Source organism: Amblyomma maculatum, chromosome 4 (assembly GCF_055883805.1).
Source record: "Amblyomma maculatum isolate TAMU_Amacu chromosome 4, ASM5588380v1, whole genome shotgun sequence".
In the NCBI taxonomy this organism is placed as follows: domain Eukaryota; kingdom Metazoa; phylum Arthropoda; class Arachnida; order Ixodida; family Ixodidae; genus Amblyomma; species Amblyomma maculatum.
Window position 1 is genome coordinate 54,071,813 of NC_139347.1, and position 24,248 is coordinate 54,096,060.

General features: G+C 45.1%; 1 protein-coding gene across 2 annotated transcripts in view; it reads left to right on the top strand.

Moving 5' to 3' along the window:
- The first annotated feature begins 5,852 nt into the window (after window positions 1–5,852).
- Window positions 5,853–24,248, top strand: part of LOC146191060 (hsc70-interacting protein-like) — a 43,009-nt gene continuing 24,613 nt past the window's right edge. Inside the window, exons 1-9 of one of the 2 annotated variants that reach the window (XM_084601504.1) lie at window positions 5,853–6,012; window positions 6,886–7,027; window positions 7,463–7,523; window positions 9,733–9,811; window positions 9,931–10,001; window positions 18,564–18,630; window positions 20,925–21,009; window positions 21,583–21,693; window positions 23,017–23,119. In XM_084601504.1, the coding sequence (XP_084457630.1) occupies window positions 6,912–7,027; window positions 7,463–7,523; window positions 9,733–9,811; window positions 9,931–10,001; window positions 18,564–18,630; window positions 20,925–21,009; window positions 21,583–21,693; window positions 23,017–23,119 (693 nt within the window). In that variant the 5' untranslated portion in view covers window positions 5,853–6,012; window positions 6,886–6,911. The remainder of the gene's footprint in view (window positions 6,013–6,885; window positions 7,028–7,462; window positions 7,524–9,732; window positions 9,812–9,930; window positions 10,002–18,563; window positions 18,631–20,924; window positions 21,010–21,582; window positions 21,694–23,016; window positions 23,120–24,248) is intronic. The other variant, XM_084601505.1, reaches the window with a different exon arrangement.

Consider the following 24,248-nt stretch of genomic DNA (forward strand, 5'->3'; position numbering starts at 1 on the left):
AATAATAATAATAATAATAATAATAATAATAATAATAATAATAATTGGCTCACGAGAAAGGAAAGGCGCAGTACCTGTCACACTTGTTCTGTGGACACCTGAATCGCGCCGTAAGGAAAGGAAGGGAGGGAGTGAAAGCGGAAAGAGGAGTGCCGTAGTGGAAGGCTCCGGAGTAATTACCTGGGGATCTTTAACGTGCACTGAAAATGCACAGCACACGGACGCCACTTCGTTTCGCCTCCATCGAAACGCAGCTGCCTTATCAAAAAATTACCGAGGGACTTTAGCGACTAATGTAGTGAAATGCGAAAGCCTGGAAGTCTCATCTTGTCTAGCGTTCCTGCCGTCTGCAATCCCACACTAGAATGCGCGCCAAGGAAAGCCACGCGACAGGAGCGATGGCGTACCATACAAGCGCACACTTGTCGGAGAAAGTGTGACAGATACTGCGCCTTTCCTCCAGAAGTCTCATCTTGTCTAGCGTTTCTGCCATCTGCAATCCCACACTTGAACGCGCGCCAAGGAACGCCACACGACAGCCGCCGTAAAAGCGGGACACACTTTGTCCACGACAGTATGAGCCATTAAAGGCTTTTTTGAACGCGTGCAGGTTTCCGTGTGCTGTGTGATGTTAGTGCATATTCCCAGGTGGTCGAAATTTCTCCTACGCCCTCCATTACGACACCTATTAGTGCCTTTCCACTTTCTCCATTCCATCAACACCACCTATAGACAAGACGGCCCACGGCCGGTCTCGAGGGAGAGCGCCCGAGACCGGCCGTGGACGGCCTCAGCGCTCCCGTCGTGACGTCAGCTATCGAGGCCACGCGCTACCAGACCTTTGGGTGGATCTGGTCAAACACTGTGAGGCGAGAGGGACCCTCGACCACATAATTTGGGAATGCCCACAATCTCCAGGGATAGGACAAAATATATTACAGGTAGAGAAGCCTGGGATACCCTGCTGCGAAGCGCGGACCCTGCGATCCAGCACCGCACCGTCCATCTGGCGGAAGAGGCCGCAACAAGCCAAGGGCTACCTGCCAGCCTCTAATCCGCGGGCGCACGACACCCCGTCTTCCCCAGCACGCGTGCCGGGGGCGGGGAAGAGGGCGCCCATTTCCGATGGAAATAAAAGTTATGCAACCAACCACCGGGCGAAGCAGATTTGCGCGCAGAAGAATTGTCGACGGAGCTTACAGCTAGACATAACCAATTGTTTATACCAGGATTTTATTAGATTGTTGAACGAGTGTCAGATTGCTGTGGCGAAAGCGCGGCAAGCGAATTGAGGGTGGGTTGCATTTCACTTAGTTTCATTAAAGACGAATTAAGAAGGATGAGTTTCCCCCGAGTTGGACGAACGGTAAAATAACTGATCAACGCAGATTAAGATCAAATAATGATACACTGAATGGAATTAACAGTGGATTAGAGTAGATTAGGTTGTAACAATGATGAAATGCATTAAATTGCAGTGCAGCACGACATATTTACTCTCATAGAGAATAAATGTTGTGCATTATTTTGAAAACATTGTATAAAGATAAGAGAATAAGGTCGGCTTATGTAGAATTAAGGTTGGAGAACGTAGTACTTGGTAAATTGAACTCGGAAATATTTCACCGCATCACTAAACTCAGCAACATAACTCAGTTAAGCTCTGAGTGATAAGCAATGCTCTCGCATTGCCATCAAAGTTATATGATGGTAGAATCTATTTGGCTAAATAAAACCCCATTTATTTACTTTTAAGGGTTTTAGCATTTCATTTTCAAGCTACTTGTCATCGACAGTTTTTTGTTCGTCCAGGGACAAAAGTTTTTGTGCAGAACGTTTGTGGTGCACCAAAGAGTATGCATCAGAACAAATTTAAATAAGTGGCCATCTTCGCAGGCACGCAATTGGCAAAGGTCATTGTTGGTCCTAAAGATAATCTTCCCGAATGATGACACCTTCACACAAGTGAAATTGGTAGGCGTACAATGTTGTTTTTTTTTTCGGCCTGTGAATAAAAAAGAATGCTGATATGTTCAAGAAAATGTTCAAGAAAAGAAAGATGCTAAAGTAGCCGACAAAATACCACTAACATGCAGCATGCACGTTGTATCTGTGTCTTCATCAATAAAAAAATTCTAAAAACAGAAATATCTTACGCTGCAATGCGACGAACAGACCAAATCCTCTCGGAGAATGACTTGCAGCCTTGTGGTAGGAAGTTGATCCTGATGGAACACGTAGACTTTCGGTACAAGTATACAGTTGCCACAACAGCTGAGCACACAGCATTAGGCATGTTCCGTCTACAGCAAGAACATGACTATTTCACACACGCCTTCAGCACTTGTAGCTAACCAGCATGAACGCCAGAACCGCACATCCAAATTCTTCAGGAAAAGCTCTCAGAGCTAAGAAACGCAGAAACAAGCACGGGCTAGATAGACACTGTTCTAGTGTGCCGGCAACGGGCTGAATTAGTCTGGTGCAAATGCTGCAACAGACAACAAATCGCACAACGCAGTCTTATGGAAAGCTGCGGAAAAGAAGCAATCAAACCAGCTAACATCTTTAGCGCCCACATCGCGTTCCATTGACCTAGTTTGACGACAGGTAGGTTGCATGCCCACTAACGCGCGCCTGCAGCTCCCTGTGTCTGTCACTGTATAGCACGCGTTGTGGTCAGGCGCATTGGGAACGCAGCATCCATTTCGGTAGCAATTGAGCCGATTGTCGAATAGTAGGCCTATTTGCGTGACGTGGCACTGGCGTTAGAAAGGAGCGCTGAGGCCGTCTCGGGGACAACTTTCTGTGGCAATGGAGCCAAAGCTGCGGGGATGGGGCTTTCCTAACTGTGTTACTACGCCACGCAGTTCCGAGTACCTGGCCTGAAGATGTTTGTCACAACTAATCAACACGACGTACGCTGTCAATAAAAAATTACGAGGGACTTTAGCGACTAAAGTAGTGAAAGGCGAAAGCCTGAGGTCTCATCGGTCTCATCTTGTCTAACGGTCCTGCCATCTGCGATCCCACACTTGAACGCGCGCCAAGGAACGCCACGCGACAGTCGCCGCAAAAGCGGGACAAACTTTGTCCACGACAGTATGAGCCATTAAAGGCTTTCGCCTTAATAATATCGTTGTGAAGTTTCTGAAGCGGCAAACGCATCCCACCTGGCCGCGCAGCCATCGACATGAACGATACATATTAAACCGCCGCTGTGCTGGCTAGCACTGCAGTAGAAGCCTGATACAATAATAAGGTTAATAGTTCCGTAATATGGTATATCATTCCAGAGCATCACCTGCTAAATTTCTGGAGGCACTATATTCTTGTGCGGAGCGAGCTGGTGCGTTTCGGTTCCGTAGCTTCCACCATTTGCTTCCACACGGCGCGGTAAGGGAAGAGAGGAGTCTTTCCAGGGACCATAGAGGAAGGTTGGAGTGAAAACAGAAAAAAAGGGGTGTCGTATTGGAGGGCTCTGGATTAAATTTCGACCACTTGGTGCACTGACATCTTTCCCTCTTCCTTTTCTTTCTTCTCTATATTCTCTTCTATCTGCACGAGGCAGCGGATGTGGCTCAGCTCCAGAGCCAGTAGCAGGCCCGTGCATTTTCTTTTCCTTCTTCCTACAGCCACTACAACAACAACGCACAGGGTGGTGGGGGCTCTTCTAGGCCCTACGGAGTTTGGAAGGGGGTGGGCAGCGGGATCTCACCTGTTGTTGTTGTTGTTGTGGCTATAGGAAGACGGAAAAGAAAATTTGGAAGCCGCCCCGCCGGGGTGGAGCAGTGGTAAGACGCCCGACTACTGTGCCGGAGTTCCCGGGTTCGAACCCGACCACGGCGGCTGCGTTTCGATGGAGGCGAAACGAAGTGGCGTCCGTGTGCTGTGCGATGTCAGCGCACGTTAAAGATCCCCAGGTGGTCGAAATTACTCCGTATCCCTCCACTACGGCTCCCCTTTCTTTCTTTCCACTTTCACTCCCACCTTCCTCCCTTCCCTTACGGCGCGGTTCAGGTGTCCACAGAGCAAGTGTGACAGATACTGCGCCTTTCCCTTCCTGTGAACCAACCAACTAACCAAGGACGCTTAAGCTTCGCCTTTAAGAATGGAACGCGATAGCACAAGAGACACCGTAGTGCGCCCAGCACTGGTAGACGCAACCGCTTTCATAACACGTCTCAAGTGCGAGCTCATGCTCCGACGCATCATGCCCTAGCGGTGACGTCATCGCATTCCCTAGCGGCCTCTGCGAGAGAACCTTTCGGCTCCAGTCACGGCCGGTCTCGAGGGAGAGCGCTCCCTCGAGACCGGCCGTGTTCCAGTTCGCGCGTACAAGCAATATTCCTTCGCTTACAATGCGGCTGAGGCGTGCACTGAGAAGGGAGGCTCTGTTTCGAATTCCTACATAGAGCAACTTGCTATACTCATTTTTATTTATTAATCCTTCCAGGACGTAGAAGCGCTGCCAGCCACCTTGCCGAAACGCGCAGGCCTCAAGTTGCAGTCGTAGTTCGTCGGCAACATCGTTGCCGAAGCCTGCGCGATGAAGATCTCGGAGGCCATGCGCTGTCTTATCTTACTCCGTGCGCCACACGCATGATGGCGCTACGTGAACGCCAAGCGAAGAGGAAGTACAGCGGAAAAGTAATTTGCCACTCGCTTAACTGCGTGTTCTGTAATTATGTAATTTACATGCTCATAATTATTATTATACGCCACAACACACTTCTCTAAGGGACATTTCTGAGACAACACCGCAATCAATAGACGCGCCTTTGTCCGTTTCAAACCATCTAGCTGGCGTGGTGGAGTGGTTAGCGTGCACCTCAGAGGCCCACGTTCGATTCCTCAGGTCGGCGATTTTTCAAACTCGTTTTTATTTATTAATGCTTCTGGGATTTTTCGCTCACGGCCAATGCCGGACCACGCGGGACGGTGGCCGCCGCCGACGACACCGACTTTTCTGCGACACGGGGCCCTTAACGCTACCGCGTTAAAATGCACGTGAAGAGTGATTGTAACCTCACCTTACCTCAGCCTGCGGGGCCCGCGTGCCGGGGGCGGGAGATGAAGGGCTCCTTTTCGGTGGAAATAAAGTTTTCATTCATTCATTCACGGGCCTGCTACTGGCTCTGTAGCTGAGCCGCCTCCGCTGCCTCGTGCAGACAGAAGAGGAAATAGAGAAGAAAGAAAAGGAAGAGGGAAAGACGCGCGCCGCAACAACAGCCGTCGTCATCCACCACCGAAACAGTGGCGGGTGCAATGACGGCCTACAATAGATAAAAACTATGTGGCAGGCTAGCCCCCGCCGCAAGCGGCGGTGACCCACCTGTCCCAGCCCCATCAGGGAAGTACTAGTCACAGCCCCGCAGGGCCTCCACCCCGGCGGGGCTATGCTATGTTGGATCCCCTCTATTTGTCTTAGGAGAGGGGAGAATTTCCTCGGAGTAAAGATGAACAACATGGGGGAGATAACAGATCCTTGTGGCGTTCCTCTATCCCCTATCTCCAAAGATTCGGACAAAGGTCCAGCTTGAGAATCACGTCTTGTGCCGGCCTGTTCTCCCTTATCTAGGAAGCTGTTTTTCAGCTGAAGCATGACAGGATCATCCTGTGTGCTGAGAGCCGGCCTGCCGACGAAATGTTATAGTAACGTTGGACCTAACTATCGAGAAATCGAAACTCGCGCCTTTTGGTGTCTTTCAGACATTGCGTACATGGAGTACATTCAAGGTCAATTTAGTACATTGTGGAAATTTTTAGTAGCCAATAATTAAATGCAACATAAAAAATTGAGAAACTAAGGCAGTTATTACTGAATAACAACAAAAATAATTATCTTTCACCAGCTCGCCTTCCTACAGTTTATTCAGTTTACCGGTTCGCCGCCACCATACGCCAAACGCCAACATTGGTTTTCCCCGTCCTCCTGCTTCGAAAACCTGAGAGGGCGTTCACATCAGACGCTGGTAACGCTGGTCTCGAATTTTCTTCGCTGCACGTGAGGTACGCACGGCTGTTTTCAATTTCTGGCGTTAACTCTACATCTAAAAGAGAACTGTTTATGCTTAGTTTGTTAAAACAACAGCATTCGAAGCTCGAATGTCTGAATTATGCAAAATTTTCGCAACATTGTTTCTTGCCTAGAATGACTGCGTTGCGATCGGTTGCAAGCGTATCGGCAGCTATGCGCCAACATCCTTGTTTACGTTCTGAACTGTGGCGCATGGTATACGCATTGTCATAATTTTCGTGTAACGGGCAAAGAATCGCATTGCTGATTGGCTTTCGAAAATTCTAGGCAATGCTGCAGTTCTCTCGAGGACGCAAATTAAGTTGCAGCCTGGTGCCCGGCTCCTTTTTTCCTTTTTACTAGACTCGTGCTCGTAACGGGCGGGCACATTCGTCAAAAGTCTACATAAAACTAGACTCGTAAATTGTCTCCGTTTGCAGCTGCATGGGGACAATAAATGTCTGAATAAATGTGTTGTGTAAACGTTATTCAAAGAACGTGCGCCAGATGCATCGTGCAACTTGACAAAACAAGGGACACGCTTGGAATGCAGTACACAAGACATGGTTCGTTACACCACATCATTACCCCATCGTTTAGCTTCAAAGCGATACGTAGGGACTTTTGAATGCAATCCTTGATGAGCAACTCATACCGGTCATGCCCTCGGCCAGTTTCCCGGTTGTGGCAGAGCGAGTTCGTTTTGCCGCGACGACAACTGGGAGAGGCTCATAAGCCTCATGAATTATTGTTGCGGTTGCGAGTTTAAAACACGCCTTGAAATGTAACGTGTTGGGGGACACAGAGTGCATCGTAGAATTTTTATGGTCCTGTGCGTCTTGATAACGGCAAACCTGTCTTTTCAGTGCAGGGCGCTCACAAAGGTGGAAATATGAACATGCAAAAAGAACAGCTGCTTCAGCTGGAAGCTTTCGTCGAGTTCTGCAGGAAGAAACCTGATGTACTACACAAGCCAGAGCTGAGCTTTTTCAGGCATTACTTGGAAAGGTATTGCTAACAGTATTTTCAACTTCTCTCCAACTACTTCTTGAAGTATTGATGAAATTGTTTCTCACTCTCAAGATGGGTAAAATGTATTCTGGAAGCATTGGACAGTCTGATGGTAACATAAATGATTCAGCCTGCTGTTATTCAGTTTAAAACATTACTGTTAGGAATCACTTTTATCATGCTCCTTTCAGCAGTTGTAAGGGGGGGTAGGCAATGTTCAGTATCTGAACTTCATGCAACATGCATTCTCATTGTTTCGTGAGTGCATTTCGGAGTCAGTCACCCTTCATGGCAAGCAAACTGTGCTGCCTGACACTTGCATTAATGCCCTAATTTTTCATTTTGTTTAATTTTTGAGTTAATTCAAAACGTGTTTCTGCAAGTGAGCATGCTCTGTGTGCAAGGCTCTCTAGTGGTTCATCAAACATGCAGCCTTGGTGCCAAGATTCCACCAGCACCACGTCCCGAGACCCCACCAAAGGCTAAAGAGGCGGTGAGTTTGTACTTCTTATTGTCTCGTATAAGTATTCGAGGCATTTACTCCAATTAAAGGAAGGACGACCCATTATAAACGACACGAAGGACAGATCGAAGCTGGGTCTATATAGAGTGATCACTGCATTCTTTACAAAAGAGCCGCTTACACTCTAAGTAGAGCTTTCATTGCGGCAGGCTGTTTTCACTATCAAGCTATTGTTGACGTCAGTTTTGTCTGTAGGTCATCCCAGTCTATTTCACATTGTCATCTAGTACTTCCAGCCAGAAAAAATGGAGTCCATGATTTTCTTGACATTATCATTGTCACAAGTTTGAAAAGGATGGCAGGAGAAAATTGCTCTGTCTTGTGCTGCCGAATGGAGGTTTACACAGCCACCAAAAGCCAGGTAGACGAACTGTAGACATGAAAAAATACTGAATGTCATACTTCTCAATAGTCTTTATTAGGAAGGACTCGTGTTCATGTTCTTTTGATGCGTTTGATGTGTTGCTACAAGAAATTATGGCATCTCTGTGGGTTACTGACTGGCAGCCACATCTTGTGAAGGGTGCCATTTTGCTGCTGCCTGTGCAGCAAATCCATGGCGCTTAATTTTGACTAGTGTTGCTATAAAAGCCTCCTCTACCCTTTCTGTGCATTCAATTATGATGGTTAAAATTTGGGGGTGTGTGAACATTGAAATTTTTGAGTACGAATTGAATACAAATATGGGGGCAAAATGCCTTAGAATATCGAATCGTATATCTGACCAGCAAAAAAATAAAATAAAAAAATAAATGAGAAATGAAAAATTAAAAATAGCAAACATTGTGTCCCGTCTTTATTTCAGAAACGTGGTGTTCGTAAATAAAATTAAATTAGAATTGCACAGAAGTGTATACCCTACTGTAAAATCCAGTATGCATTTTTTTACCGGATTCCGGATGCTGTTTCCTTTTGTATAAAATGGACCTGTATGAAACTGGATGAAGCTGTCATATAGCTGCAGGATGCAGTAAAATCTCAAGCAGTGTTATGATAGGGGCCAGTTGGTTCCGCATGTTGGTTCTCTGCGCTCTAGGACACACTAACAGTTGAAAAAATGTGAAAATAGACAGGACGAGCAGAGCGCGAACTCACAACTGTTTAATGAAAATGCAATACTTGTTTTTATACATTTTTTTATACATGCTTTGTCATGTTATTATCACATATAAGCAAGTGTCACCGCACCTCTATCTGTTCTTGATAAAGTCAATTTCGGCTTTTGTTAATGTGATGGAAGTGTCACCAGCACACTTCTCTGTGTCTGCCTCAAAAATTGCATATGCCTCTCTAATCTCCCTTTCAATTCTCTCTCGCCTGAATGCCAGATTATTCTTGTTCCAGCAAAATCTGGATGGCACCCGTGCCAAGCACAATGTGTAGCCAGATTCTCTGGGTGCGAAATCAGTGCACAATTTCTGGAGTGTTCACATATTCTTTTGTTAATACATCTTCTGGATTGGCCAGTATGTTTGCTACAAGATACTGGGATCCGGGAGATTATGCGTGTGTCGCGTTCAATGTACCTCTTTTTGTGGCCGATATTGCATTTGAATTTCTTTTCGGTTTCTTTTAGATAGAGGTGCGGCGTCATGTGCTTGTATGTGATAATTCCATGACAAAGCATATATAAAAAAATGTATAAATACAAGCGTTGCATTTTCATTAAACAGTTGTGAGTTCGCACTCTGTTCGTTCTGCCTGCTTTCACATTTTTTTTAACTGTTAGTGTGTCCTAGCGCGTTGAGAACCAACAAGCAAAAGCTCAAATTATTGAATGGGCCAGAAAAAAAAAACCTGTCAAAAGCCATTTGCATCACAGTAATTTTATCTGATGAACATCTGCATGATAGTTGTCTGCATTTGAGATGAAACGCTAGTGAGAACGATTCTTTTCCTGCTTTCATGAAGTGTTTCACTTTACGCCTACTGTCGGGGAGGCCCTCTTCACAAAATGCTCCGTTGCGTTTTGAGGATGCTTCACTACATAGTTCGTGTGGTCAGGCATTGTGGGGAAGTGCAAACCGAATAACAAAATGTATTGATTCATATTCGAAATTGGTTGCACATTCCTATCAAAAATAATTTCATGGGCTAGAGCTTTTGTGTGACGTTTCTCTTTGTTCAGTTTGTAAAGTGTGATTGTCTTGGCTGAGATCTTGCAATGCAATGCTTTTAGGAAGAAGTCAACATGGAGGAGCCATCAACACCTGAAGAACCAGAACCAGTGACTCCAGAAAGTGAAGAGAGTGAAGTTGGTGAGAGGAAAAATTGGTTCCTAGTGACAATTACTCGTTTGATTGCTTCTCGTGCATGCAAGAGGAGATGCTGTGACCTACGCAACATATATATTCATTGTTGGTTGCTCTCTTGCTAGAGCTGGACAACAGTGGTGTTGTGGAGCCTGACAGTGATGAGCCGCTGGCCATGGGTGACTCCAGTGTTGAGGTGGGTGTGGCCTGAAGTGCTCTGTAGGAAACTGCACTTTGCAATTCTCTTGTTTTATTGCAAATAATGCCTTTTATTTTTAACCTAGTAGCTCTGTTCCATTTATGGATTGACCACAGTTTGAGCTGTGGTGATGTTTTTTTTGGCTGAATAAGGCTGTCCATTGCCATCTCTTTGTGTAACATTGTTTATAAAGTTTTATCTTCATTCAGACTGTCCTGCTAATGAAAAAGCTCTTATATATAATAGAATAGTCTTCTTTTAATTCTTGAGATGTTGCAAAATGTATCAAATGAAAAATAAATAGAAGGTCTTTTGCTTTTGAAAATTGGTAACAGCAAAGGAGACTATGAGTAGGGTCCTCTGCTTTACGGTTAAACATGGCTTCATCCAATTCTTGCACCCAGAGCTGGTTTCTTGCAAGGCTGGATGAGCCTGATTCTTGCCTGAAAATTCATCCTAAAGGAAGGGGAGAACCACACAAAAACTAGAGGATAGTTTATACTTGTAGTTGTGCTACCAGAGCAGTGTTTCCAGTTAACTGATAAGGATTTTAAGGCACTTGATGTTCATTATCCATGGTAAGGGTTAATTTGTGGGTAAGTTCAGAAAGTATGTTTTCAAAGCAGGAAGCCAGAATGAAGGCACTGATGGGAGGACATTTTGTTGACATCATTGTTATCAAGCGCTACGCATAAGAGCAATCCTGTTCCGTAGCAGATGGGTACTTGAAACCATTTTTCTATGTTTTTGCAACATTCAAAAATAGGGTTCGAAGAGAGATGGAAAAGTGCCCTGTGCGAGGACGGTAATGTATGTGACAAACTAGTTGTACCCTCTCAGGAAAAAAATTTAGTCTTGTAGATCCTCTCTTTCTCTCAGATGTTTTGTGTTGGATGCCATAGTTGCCAATAGAGCTTCAGTAAAGTCACGTGAGTAAGCTCTGTAGACTTATGATTGCAAGGAGGAATGCCCAAGCACAACCGTAGAGGGTGTCCTTGGCTCGAGCGCCAGACGATGACCTTACTACATTCTCGCCACCACTCCTCTCGCACTCATGCTCAGTGAGCTGCATCTCTCCCTTTCCACATGCACCTGCTGGCTTTGTACTGCTGCTGATGAACAGCTGGCTTTTGCTACCATGAAAATGACAGTATTGCTGATGGCTTTTATCGATCAGTGGGGCTGGTAAAGCTTCTGCTTTTAAAAAACATGGCATTAAAAGCATTTTTTTGGTGTGAGCTATGCTATTTCCAGGTTGTTTATGCAACTAACATTATGAACAGACATTTTTTTTTGCCTTTAATAACATTGTATGCATTTATTTTTGAGGAAGAAATAACAAAATAGCTCTAATGATAAAAATGTTTTGAGTAACTTGGTTTCTACCTGAACAGACCAATTTCACAAAACTCACTGCACTTGCTCGCTGCTTACCAGAAGCAGCAAAGCAGTCATCTTGGCTGTAGTAGTTCTTTTCGGTGCCGGCTGTGCGATAGCTTGCTTTCCTTCATGCTTTGGGAGTGTGATGTTTCCTTCCAGGGTAAATACTCTAATGCTTAGACCTCAGTACAACCATAGTCCTTCAGTAATACCGCGTTGTGGTCATGAAGCTTCCATGCCACTCCATAGGAGAGCTTGATACGCTGCCCATATTGGCTGGACGGCGGCGCTGGCGTCGATAGGGGGTCCTTACTTTGTGGACGGCGGAGCGGGCGGCCGTCTAATTGCGTGAAAAGCGATGTGTTGGGGGCTCTATTGTAGAGCTTTCGCGTTGTGGCAGTTTTATTGGTGCATTGTCGAAGTATGCGAATGTGCTTATTTTCATAAAGCCATTGCGTTCTGCGAACGATGCAGTCAGCTTGTGTGATGGGCTGGCGCTACGGCTCTGGGAGCAATGACGAAAAGGTGTTGCTTCCTTGTTTCGTGTTTGGTGTCGAACTATGATAGAACTGAATAGGCACCATCCTCTAAAAAGAAGCTTGCGACCTCTGCGACCTCTGATAAGACTCCCCAAATGTGTGTGTTTCTGGGAAATATTTAGGCACTGTGGACATAATCCAGTATGCGATAAATTCGCAGTGAATGGGAAACTTGTGTCTTTGAGACGCTCCCAAACCTGATGCCTGTAGCAGTTCTGAAATTGTTCCAAGGGCTCCCATGATTGTATATATAGTGACGAAACCACGTCCTCATCTGTCTCCAAGTGGTGGCATATTTCATTATTTCTGAAATGCCGCATGCATTTTCTTTTCTTTTTCTTCACTTAGGTAAAAATCTATGTGACTGTGCATATTAAAGGGGTCATGCAATGCCTAAAACGGGGCAAAGCAAATCGGTCGAGAGATAGGTACTCCCTCACAGGTCAATTCACCGCAAGAATTCTTTAGCTAGCTTCATTAACACCAGAGATATCGGCGATTAAAAATGGCGCTCCTCCTCGCTCCCCTCAACTCAACACTCCGAGACACCAGAAAAACGAAGAAAACAGCTCGGGAACTCCGCCCTGCTAGCCCCGCCCACGAAGCGTCATCGGGTGACGCTCGGTTCTCAGACTTCCGGTCGTCGCGCCTGTTTTCCCCCGAGCGTCGCCCATGCATTCACGGTCTCTGCCTTTCCCGTCCCGTCTGCGTTTGCATAGCTTTCAACCTTGTCTGCTGTCTTCCTCGGCCGCCAGTGTCTTCAGTTTCTTGACCTCTTGGAATTGTGTGCGACAGCAGCCCGAACGACTCGGGTCGTTCGCGAGCGCATACCTGCAGGTGGGAGTCCACACATACCGGCGGCCGCCGCGGAGGGAGCACTTTCCTTCATATCCCTGTCCCATTCAGCGCAAATTAGCGTGCACTCCTGCCGAGCACGGCTTTCTACAAGACCGCTTTCTTCTCTGGCGCTGCCTGGGTCAGCCTCTTTGGTACCGTCTTCTGCGGTTTCACCAACGGCGGCCGGTGACCCCTCGCGGAGTTGACGCGATAGCGTCGACTCTACATGGATGCTGGCAGACGATCGAGCGTGCGAGTTGCCCGCGTGCAAACATATGTCGTCGTCGCTTTTAGTCCGGAGCTGCTTTCATTATGGTCGGCGAGAGGCATCTCTTGTGCATAACGAATGGAATGTATACGCGTACGTATCACCGATGAGAGCACGGACTGATGATCGCTACAGAGTTTGGATATCGGATGACAGGTGAGCACGAATTATTCGTCCGCGAATCTTAAAATTGAAATTAACAAAAAGGATAGTGTAGTGGTTTTTTTTTTTTTTTTTTTGACGTCCTTTCGCACGTCGTTTAGGAAGGGCCAATGCGCAACGTGCACGCGTGTTTATCTCATGTGTACGCATCGTCCGAGCCAGAATCGACGGCGCAAAACATCAGCAAAGCAGCTCGGCACATTCAGTTCGGCAGCGCAGGTTGTCACTGATTTTCGCACCGACACGCAAGAATCGCGCACATGAGCATGCGAGCGGCTACGCTAGAGACGCAGCGAAGCCGGTGATTCCAAAACTCCGTCCGCCGTGGCTTCGACGCAAATAAGGCCTAGCGACGACCAGGGAGCAGTGCACGATCGGAGTGCCGTCGGTCGCAGCGCCCGCGCCTGGCGGCATCGGGTGCTGCACTTAAGCGGTGCGAATTTGTGTACTTTCGCGATGAAGCTGAGGGTACACCTTTTTTTGACGCACGTTCCATCTAATTATTAACACGCCGCACAAATGGTCGATGCGGCAAAGACGAGACGAGACTACAGTACGCTGCTGCGCCGTCGGTCGGTGCATAAAGGTTGATGCTGCCTATTTAATCGGTACGGTGTGAAATCGGACCAGCTAGTGCTCTTTTCGCACTCCTGCACCGACGCGCACTTTCAGTCGGACGCCACCACCTTTTCGGTTAACATCGCGAACCGAAGCGCCAAGCTCGGGTTCACGCATGCATTGCAGCACTCGAGCAGACGACTTTCGCAGCTACCGGAAGGGTGTCAGTGACCTAGAGGGCGTCGCGGCTGCAGCCAATGGCAACCTGTCGTGGCCTGTCACTCTGTGACTGGTGACGTAGGTAATCATGGCAGAATAGTCCCAAATCTCGCCGCCACGCGGAAATGGCGCAGCCCGCGAATTTCAAAAAACGCTGTTTTTAAAAATTAATAATAAATCGCTGGATTCTTTCCGATGAGTTTTACTTTGAACGAATGCTCGGAAGCATTTGTTCTACACATTGAAAACGTTTGTCAGTGACCTTTCTAGACGTTTCATGCCCCCTTTAAACGCCCACCAAGCAGAGGCAAAATGTTGAGAGCTTAGAATTATTTATTTAAATGTGCTCAAAGCCCTCTACTATGACGTCTCTCATTGCCCGATTCTCTGGGACGTTAAACTACATGCGTGTCGCTGATTGCATGAAGGGGTGTTTAAATACCAGGAGAAAAGCATAATTACTACTGTCTTTTACCCACGCTTTCTTGAGCGCCAATTGTTGCTATGGGTGGCGCTGAGTGTACGTTTCTTTGCAGGCGCCTGTCAACCCAGTAAAGTGTTTCTTTGCAAAACCATTCGCTATTTTCATCACTTCCAACTGCTGTAACCACTATGCGAGAGCATGTGACTACATTATTCATTCTGTATAAGGGACCCGCTTTTTTATTTTGTGCGTGTACATTCCTTGATGACAGCAGTGGCTAATTTGGAGAAAATATTTACATTGCTATGGTAAACACCTCGGTACAGTGCTGTATAGTGTATCTAAGCGTGTCGAAATTCAAAACGGTGTTATTTGATTGGGGTCAGATAATTTGGCGACAATGTATCGTAGCATTTTTAATTAAAAAATCGTGCAACCATGCCGTCAAAATGATAAAACTGTATATGATCACCAAACTGTTCAACAATATACTTAAAGATGAACAAGTGAAAATGTTCTCTGCTGTGCAAGTATCGCGAGCAAGAATGCACTCTTCTTAATTAGGTCAGTGCCTGAATGCCGCTCATAGCAGCAACCAGTGCGACATTTTTGCACGCTCGTGTGCTACAGTCTCAGGCAGAAGAAACCAGGTTATGAACCATCTAGTAAGATCCTGCGCGATCTAGCCATCAACGTGCAACAAAATGAAGCGACCTAGTGTTAAACCTCTGCTGATGTCGGATGACTACATGAGCAAGCCAGGCGAGCAACAAGCGCAATATGAATCCATTGAGTGCTGTTTGCTAATACAGCCTTTGGCTTACCGTGCAGTGTTCCGCGGTCACTCGTATATTGTAGGTTAGTGAGCGCACTGTACCCTTCTGCAATGTTTCAATGTCCCAAATATTAGCATAACAGATCTCCCAGCAGGAGCTAGACAATCAAGGGTAAGGAGCCAGCTGGGGACTCTGCTGGCAGCACCTTCTTCATATACCCTTAAAGTGCACTATGATTACGCTTGTGCAGCGGATGCAGGACCTCAGTTTCAATTTCGCACAAAGCAATAAAAACAAGACAAAACAGGAGGAATGAGAAAACAAGTATTTAGACTGCAAAAACATCAAAAGTTGCCGGGACGGCCGGCCACGCGCGGCCCCCCCGATTGGTGGGGGCGCCCCTCATGGCCTCTTTTGTGAGCGAACCAAACTTCGACGGGAGTTTCATGACCACTAAGAGTATTTAAGGACTCTGGTACAACCTACAGTCCTGCTATAGCACCAGAAAGCGGAGCTGTGGCACTGTGCGCTCAAAGGAGAAACTGCTCACACTTTCGCGGTGGAGCTAAGGTCGCTCACAGACTCTACGGCCAACCGAAGGATGAATGAGGATGAGGACTGTGTGGAGCACACAGTAATGACATGGGTCACACGTCATGCATTGCCACTGGCACTGGATAGCTGAGAACTGTGCCAAATAAGGCCCTCCCAACTGAGCAGCATAGGCGTCGCACAGGCAGGTGCAGAACACAAAAATACAGGGTGTGTGTGTGTGTTTACAACCCGCGTTCACAGTCCCCTGGCTAAGGCCAAAGAACCCAGAAGGAAAACTATATACACCCTGCTGCTGCCCGTATTGGTGGTGATCTCCACCTTTTGCTTCCAGCGCACGGCCTTGCGTTGAAACAACTTTTCAGTAGATCACTTAGTGGGACCTACTAGGAATGCAAGGCCGAACGGGTACAAAGGAAAGGAGGGGGATTTATGCCAGTTCTCTGAGGAGCTTCTCCTTGAAACGAGCCAGCAGCATAACACTAGGCACAGTGGGTCCTGCCAAAATATATTTGTGGAGACCCGATGACGAGTGTCTGTGGTTCATCTCCACAAATTTGGTGACCCGGACGTGATCCTAAGTACTTTCTACTGCATATCAATGGCCGGGAGGATCTCCGTTGATCGCTTTAAACCCGCCCACCTTGACTCAGATGTCATCGCAAACTGTGCCACTGCAACCTCTCCCGATCATGACTCCCAGTGTCCGCTTTTCGCCATTCCCCTTCACCCATTGCTCCATCGCTAGGAAGGGGGGGGGGGGGGGGGGGGAGGCCTGTGGCCCCCCTTTTATTCTGACTCTCCGCAGGGCATCCCCAGTGCAGTGAACATTGTCAGCCAGCCAGGGTTCATGTCTTCAAGGAGAACCTGAACGTAGCACTTCACTCATTTCTCGAATTTCCTTAGACCATAAAAATACTCTAAATCCGGCTTCATTAAGTATAGTGAGCGCACAACACCGCAGTTTTTCCTACAATTTCAATTCATTTTGTAGGAGTTTATGGTAATTAAATGCACTTATTCATGTATTGTCATGCTTAAGCCCCTGTCACACGATAACTTTCAAAGGCGATTGAGCCAATAGCCTTTGAGATTTTTAATTGCGATTGAACTCGAAGTAGTTGTGCTGCTGCTACATGGAAAAACTCGAAAGCTGTTTAATTGGTTCCGGTGTTCGGCACCAAACGTTCATACGGCTGTGCTTTTCATTGTGCTTGCTTTTCTCGGCTGCGCAGGTTACAGTTGTAGAGAGTACAAAAATAATGTGCCTTAAAAAGAGTGATGCTATGTTTAAGCTATTACGCCCACTAACTAATATCTTACCACATAAATTAGAGATATAAAATAATAATGCTTGTTCATGTTTTTGTATCGTAAACACGCTCTTCACGAGGTGCGCGTGGCGCTCGGGTCAACGCTAGTTACCTAGCGCGTCGTTCGAAGCCCTTCGAGATGCCAGTGTGACAGCGGTATTACACCCCGATAATTTACACTATGCAAACTTGCACTTACCTACTTGGAGAAACTAAACGCGTCGAACAGAGCCTCCTCAGTTGCCTTTTTTACTGGTCTCTGTGCGCTTCTTTTGCGGGCAATTCTTTAATTTACGGGCTGCATGAAATTCGGCACCATCTTGATGTACCTGCCGCAGCATATGGCTTTAATCAGAAGAAGCCTCTGGTTCAATAAAAGCGGTATGCTTGCGGCGGATGACCATGTGGCAATGAAGGCTAGCAGTACGCAGCACACAGCAAAATGACCGCTGGACTGAGTGCCACAACTCCCGGGAAGCATCGCTGTGTTGATGGCATAGCTCAACCGCTTGTAAAACCAGTCTTATTTGGACTGAAATTAATAGCCGCCAGTTGATACCTCCTGAATTAAAAAAAAAAAGAAAGGAAACCTGGGAGCTCTGAGTGTAAGTAAGGTGTAAAATAATTTGGGTTTGCGCAGTTGCTTTATTTAAAGGGACCGCTTATCGGAAACAAATATAAAATGACTTATTTTTGTTGCTCCTTTCCCATGATGATAGTAATGAGGGCAGAATTTGCAGCTTTATTAGAAATTTATTTTTTGAATTTGCAAAGATTGTCTGGCCAGAGCCAATGATTGTACCTCGTTGTGTTGAAAGCTTTGCGGCTTTCGAAGTACACAGGCTAGGTCACCTGGAGTGGATGTAGTAAAACTTTATGATGGAGTGTAACACGTGGGGTGGGGTTATTGTAGCTGAAAGAAACTCAGATGCCTTAGTTTTTTCTCTTGCATTTAGGGATTATTTTTGCATGGCTTAATGTTGTTTTCTCATCTCCTAAGATGTTTTGAAAAACAGACTGCCACTATGCTGAAAAAGGGCACTGCCATCGTCGAAGTGAGTTCGCTGGTACTTTGTGATATCGCCAGTTTTACTTTATTAGTAGTATCTCTAAGACCACATTAAGGCTTTCAATTATACATTGATTAAAACTCCATCTCGGCTGGTTCACATCTCTTTATTCTCACTGCATGCCACATAGGCTGTGTGGTAGTTGTGTCTGCAACGGCTGAGTTTCCAGATTTCCTCCATCACAAGGCAACGCTTTTTTATTGAAAACCATGCTTAGAATTGTTCAACCTTGTTCGGCACGACAGCTGGGTATTCATTTGTTCATTAGTTTTCGATTCATTAGTGATCAGTAGAAGTTCGTAGACTTGCCCTTTATCGGACATGTATTGTTTTGTGGCACAGTATTGTGGCACAGATCTCTCAAAGGCTGATCAGGTGCTTTGTAATAATGTTGATGATTTTGATTACAAATCGTTTTTTTTTTTTTTTCTGCACTCACGTGGCATATCGTTTTGTTTCAGGTCACCGAAGAAAAGATGGAGCAGAGCTCTGAGAAGAGAGGTCAAGCAATGGAGGCTCAGAGTGAAGGTTTGGTTCAATTTTGTGTCCGTACGCGCATGCATGTGCAGGCATGTTCAGTGACGAGCGGGAGGTGGCCTTGTGTTTGATATCTCGTAAGCAGCAATTAGTGAAATAATTAGCCACCAAGCATGTTTTCTAGCTGATTGGCATCTTGCAAAGATGTGTAATCCTCTCTGGGAGCACGAGAAATCTTTATCCAAAATGGCTCTAGGCCATTCAAAAGAAACCGGCAGATGTATCATCTCTCTCTTGTAGGACGGGAGTTGTAGGCCGTTGTTGACAGATGTTTCACCTGGAGTTGTAGTCTGTTGTCTCTTTGCTTGGCAGTTTCGCTGTTAGCCTCAGAGAGTTTGCTCTCAGTGTGGATACAAAATTCTGGAATCTTGCTGTTCTGTTATGCCCACAAAAGTAGTAAAGCTCTGCCCAGCGTTTTCTGATGTCGGCTATTCCTGATGCAGACAGGGTGTGAGCACGCTGTCGTCTGCTCGTGTTGTGCTGCCTGGTTTGTTAATTCGTCTTCCACCTGTTTTGCTACGTGTGACAACCTTTTTCGCTGGCCGTTCTCAGTACGCAATGGGCGGTCTATAAAGTTTGCTTCTCCAGATCTGTAACAAGCCACTTTAGATTGTGTAGTGTGGCAGATAAGACACGGGGCTGTTAGCCATATTGTACATATCGTCTTTTCTTCTTTTCTTTCTTTAAATTTAGAAGTAGCGTGCTGATTGTTAGTTCCTATAGCTATTATGGCTAGGGAAGGCATTTCTGGATGTGCCATAATGTAGGCTCTTCTCAGCAGGCATTGGGTCACTTTTTCCAGTTCATAGCTGATAGGTGTTGGGTGCCATGCTGGGCCCTGAGTTTTAACACTGGGCTCTGCTTGGTCCCACTTGTAAAATGAGATAAGGAGCTGTTGAATTTTAGAACTTTGCTCACTTTTCACATCATCAGGTCTACTGACCGCTGACCGCATCCACTGGTTTTCACTTGCGGTGCAGGGTCGTGCCATAAAGGCCACTTGTACGGGAATTATGGCCGTTTTCGGTTGACTGTCTTGTCATCTCTCTCTGACCTTCCTGTATTAGTTCCAGTGAATGGTATTTCAAGTTATTGAGAGAAACTATTGCAGAGGCTAAGAAAAAAACAAAAACAAAACTGGGTTCAATCAAGGCAAAGTAAGACAGGGATACTGTCACGAGATATACTGTGCGTGCATTCTTTGACTAAGCTGGCTGCTTTTAGTGACAGCTTTAATCGTTATTTGTCTGAAACGACCAAAACTGAGCTCGCTTGCTCTTCCCTTGGCAACGGAGCAAGTATCAACACGCAGGCAGCTCGTGAGTCACGCACTATGGTAGACCATGAAATCGCCTTGATTGAGGTCACGAAAGGGGAAAATTAAAAACCAAAATAAATTTGCACTTAATCAAAGCATGCCCTACTGCGAAATTCGGCATGGAGGATTCGAAGATTTTGAAGGATCTGTAGCATGAAATTTTCACTAAAATTTAGTCCACTGGTAAAAAACTATGCGGTTTTCTAATTTCCCATGGCTTGCACCGCTACTCGGATTACTCGTACCAGATCATATTGTTGTGAAATCACTCTTGCTTTAGTCCACTGCATAGTTTCTTTACTGTGAAAATAGCATGCATCACTGGAAGGCAATAAAATGCATAGAGCAATTTAGCCGTAAGACGCAACAAGTAATACTGGCATCTATGGTGTATGACCACATTATAAAAAAAAAAAAATTGGAATAGTAGCTGACCAGTAACAGCTTGTAAAAAAATATATATATATATATTTTAGCTTGATTTTTCAGGCTTTAATAATATGTCGGTGAAAATTGTAGCAAGCTTGTTTTTGAGCGTCCAGTTACAATAATTTTTCGCCTGTACAGGACGGTAGTCTGACCCTCTATATAACTTTTTTTTTTTCTGTCAGAAACATACATAATGGCGGAAATAAATCTGAATGGGTGTGCTGTGGTTTTCATTGAAAAGCATAACTTCCATTTGCTTCTTTGAGGGTGTATGAGGTTGCCTGCCATCTTGTTGTCATGATTCACAGTGATAAAATTTCAAGGATCATGGCCTTTTGCATTATAGCTGTATTTTGCTGTTGAACAGTGAATTGTGAACTGGGATGCTGTCATGCCCTATGACGAAATTTAGTATCCAGCACATGTTTTGGATGTATGTGTTACGGTTGTTCATTCTTCTATAGCCTGTCAGCACTTTCTGATCCATGAGCACAAGATGCTGGTTTGATTATTGGTCTATGATTTTGCTTTTTCACAGGGAAGCTTGATGAAGCACTAAAGCTGTGGACGGAAGCCATTGAATTAAATCCAACAAGTGCAATTCTCTTTGCCAAACGAGCCAAGTAAGGGCACATTTCTTATTTTTATTGTTTGCTCCTTTTATGGCTTTGTTTGGCATTTGTATCGCAGTGGTGGAGAAAAGGGGGAAGGTAGTTAAAACATAATTGAGCAGGTTGAGGAGGTTTCTCTGCGACATCGCTGCTCATAAATATGCCCATCAAATGTTAACAAAATGCTTTTAAGTTAATTAGCAAAATGCAGCAGTGGTATAGCTCCACATACTTGTTGACCAGTGAGGACCTGATGAAGGGCTCTATTATCAACACTTGTAATGGAAGTGTTCTGAAAATTCTTCATTCAGCCTGGCAAATTTCACTCTGGTGGCTGCCATTGTATATTTGTGGTCATCACTGCAAGGCGAGTCTCGGCGACTGTCTTTCCTGGTTTATTACTTAATGGTTGGCTAGCTAAATGAGATGCGAATAATGTTCACATTTATTTATTGGCATCTTTTTCTGCTGTGCCTGCTTCTTTGAAGCATGTAATTATTTATATCTGCACTAAAAACTTAATGATCCTTTTTTTTTTTTTCGTTGTTGTTGTTTTGAAAAATAATTTGCCCTTGTCTCTTTCAGTGTTCTGCTAAAACTTGAAAAGCCAAATGCAGCCATTCGGGATGCGAACAAAGCTCTGGAATTAAATCCTGACCAGGCATTGGGCTTCAAGATTCGAGGACGAGCACACAGGTGAGCTTTGATATCTTTGGCTGGATTTGTGAAGGCCTCTTTCCTTGCTATTATTGCAGTGCTTTGATTTGGTCCACTGAACAAACCTAGGAAATAGGCATTTATGCAAATGAGTGTGCTTTGCAGGGCTTAAATATTTAGCGATTTGAAGTTTGGCATGGGGCATAGAAATGAAACAGAGATGCTTGTTACGTACCATTTGGGCCTAATATGGTTCATTGGTGGTGAAGATTAAAATTTGCTTTTGTGATGTGCGATTTAAGTGTGCATTAAGGAACTTATAGTTGAAATCAGTCTGGAACACCCCCACAACAAGGCTTCTTTTTCTGTGCTAGATTTCACTCTCTCCCTCATCCCTTCTGTCACAGTGTGCTTGTGATGTCCAGTGAGAGCAAGTTAGTTACCACACCTGTTCTTTCCTCACAACATGTTTTGAGCATTTTTGCAAGATTTTCTGCAGTAGAACCTTATCGATACAATCCCACCTGTATGTTTGAGATCACGGGCAATATGAATGTCCGATAGATTTACACTGTTCTTTTCCTAGTTAATGCATTTCCTGATAAAAACGACGTCCTGGCTACTAGGTTTGAAATGTTGACAAATTCTGGTCTTGGAATATGTTAGTGACCCAACACTAATGTACAAACATGGAGCAAAACATGAGGACATGCTGCATAATGCTAAAATACAGCAGTAGTCATTCGATGCGGTGGCTTCTCTGCAGCCCCTGGATGTGAAGGGGTGAAGCATTCGAACAGAATAATCCGTTGTTGCTTAAGTCACCACGAAGTGCAAGGGGGCGAAACATGCAATAACTACAAGGATGCGATTACATGCGAGCAGGCTGTGACTGGGAAACGCAGTATGAAAAGCAAAAATGCGACAGTCAGCCGCTGTAGCTGCTTCTCCGCAATGCATCCGTGCAAGCTGTTGAAGTGTCTGAATACTGCGAGGATTGCTGTCAAACGATTGAATGTGTTGGGAAGTCTCTTCTGCTTTAATACACCGCAAATCAGGACTGAACTCTGCGAGCACTAGAGAAAGAGCTGTTTGGACCTTTCTCCAAGGAAAACCAATCGACATCTTTACGAAGTGAAATTATCAATAAATGTCTTTGTCATTCAGTAGTAAAGTTTTACAGAATTTGCCATTTTGGGTAATATGTTTTCCTGGAAAGTACAGTATTTTTTCACATATTCTTTAAATTGTAATAACAGTGTTCTACTATATTAGTCAGCATTTGTTGGGAACCTTGTACCTCTCGTGCACCACTTCATAAATTATAAAAAAATATGAATTTTAATATTCTCTTTCTTGCAGGCTGCTTGGTCATTGGGAAGAAGCAGCAAAGGATTTGGCAATTGCATGCAAATTGGACTACACCGATGAAGCCAATGAGTGGCTTAAAGAGGTCACCCCCAATGTGAGTTTTGCAACGCTTGCATCTCTCTCCCTGAAATTACCAGTATTCAGCAACTGGCAGAACAGTACATTGAAATGTTATTAAGAATGCCACATTAACAAACTTTTCTTATTTATAAATATTAAAAAATAACCATTAGATTTCCAACATTTTCAATGTAAAAATATTTCAGAACTACAAATTTCAACACAGTGCATATTTCAGAATAGCGCGCGCTACAACTCTTGCGTAAAACAGGAACCATCGCCTCTGTGTGTATACCTTGTGGGCTCCAGCTATCATCATCACCATGTCTAGTTCCAGCCCCTAGTGTCACCACAAAGCTGTGGTTTTAATGTCCAATAGCCTAAGAGGCCTAGCCACCGGTTTTTTTACCTGTTATGTGTGTCGTTTGGCGGTCGGCTGTTCGCACCGTTTACCTGTCTGACCAGGTATCTCCAGCTATCATCATCACCATGTCTAGTTCCAGCCCCTAGTGTCACCACAAAGCTGTGGTTTTAATGTCCAATAGCCTAAGAGGCCTAGCCACCGGTTTTTTTACCTGTTATGTGTGTCGTTTGGCGGTCGGCTGTTCGCACCGTTTACCTGTCTGACCAGGTATTTTTAGTTGTGGGGGTTCTCACTGTAAAGTTCGTGCGAGATCCGATGATGAATGCAGTCAACGACGGCACCAAGAAGAAGTGAAAGCAGTTTTTGTTGCAGGAAAAAGTGGAAAGGTTGTCAAACTTCACTGAACATTCAAGGGGATGAGGTAACTTCGAACTCTGATATTTTAATGCACGTGAACAAAGTCTGCACTTTCATCACTCGGTGAGGTGACGTGCCCAATGAGTTGTTGCGCAAAGTGGAAGGTGTAGATGAAGCTTTCTTTGTCAGTCATGTGTACTGGGTGCACAAGAAGAACATAACTGATTTCTTCAAATAAAGCAGCTTTGAGGTGAGTGCAACAGTTTAATTTGAGGTTTTGCTTTTTACACACATGCCTACTGCTGAGGTACGCCATTTTCCATGTTTGACAACGTGCTTATAACTGCGAGCTTTTCGTTAAAAGTGTTATTTAAAAATAATGAATGGTTTTTGTCTTTCCCGTGTGATTCTTTATGTCAAGATTTGACTGTAGGGATTTCAG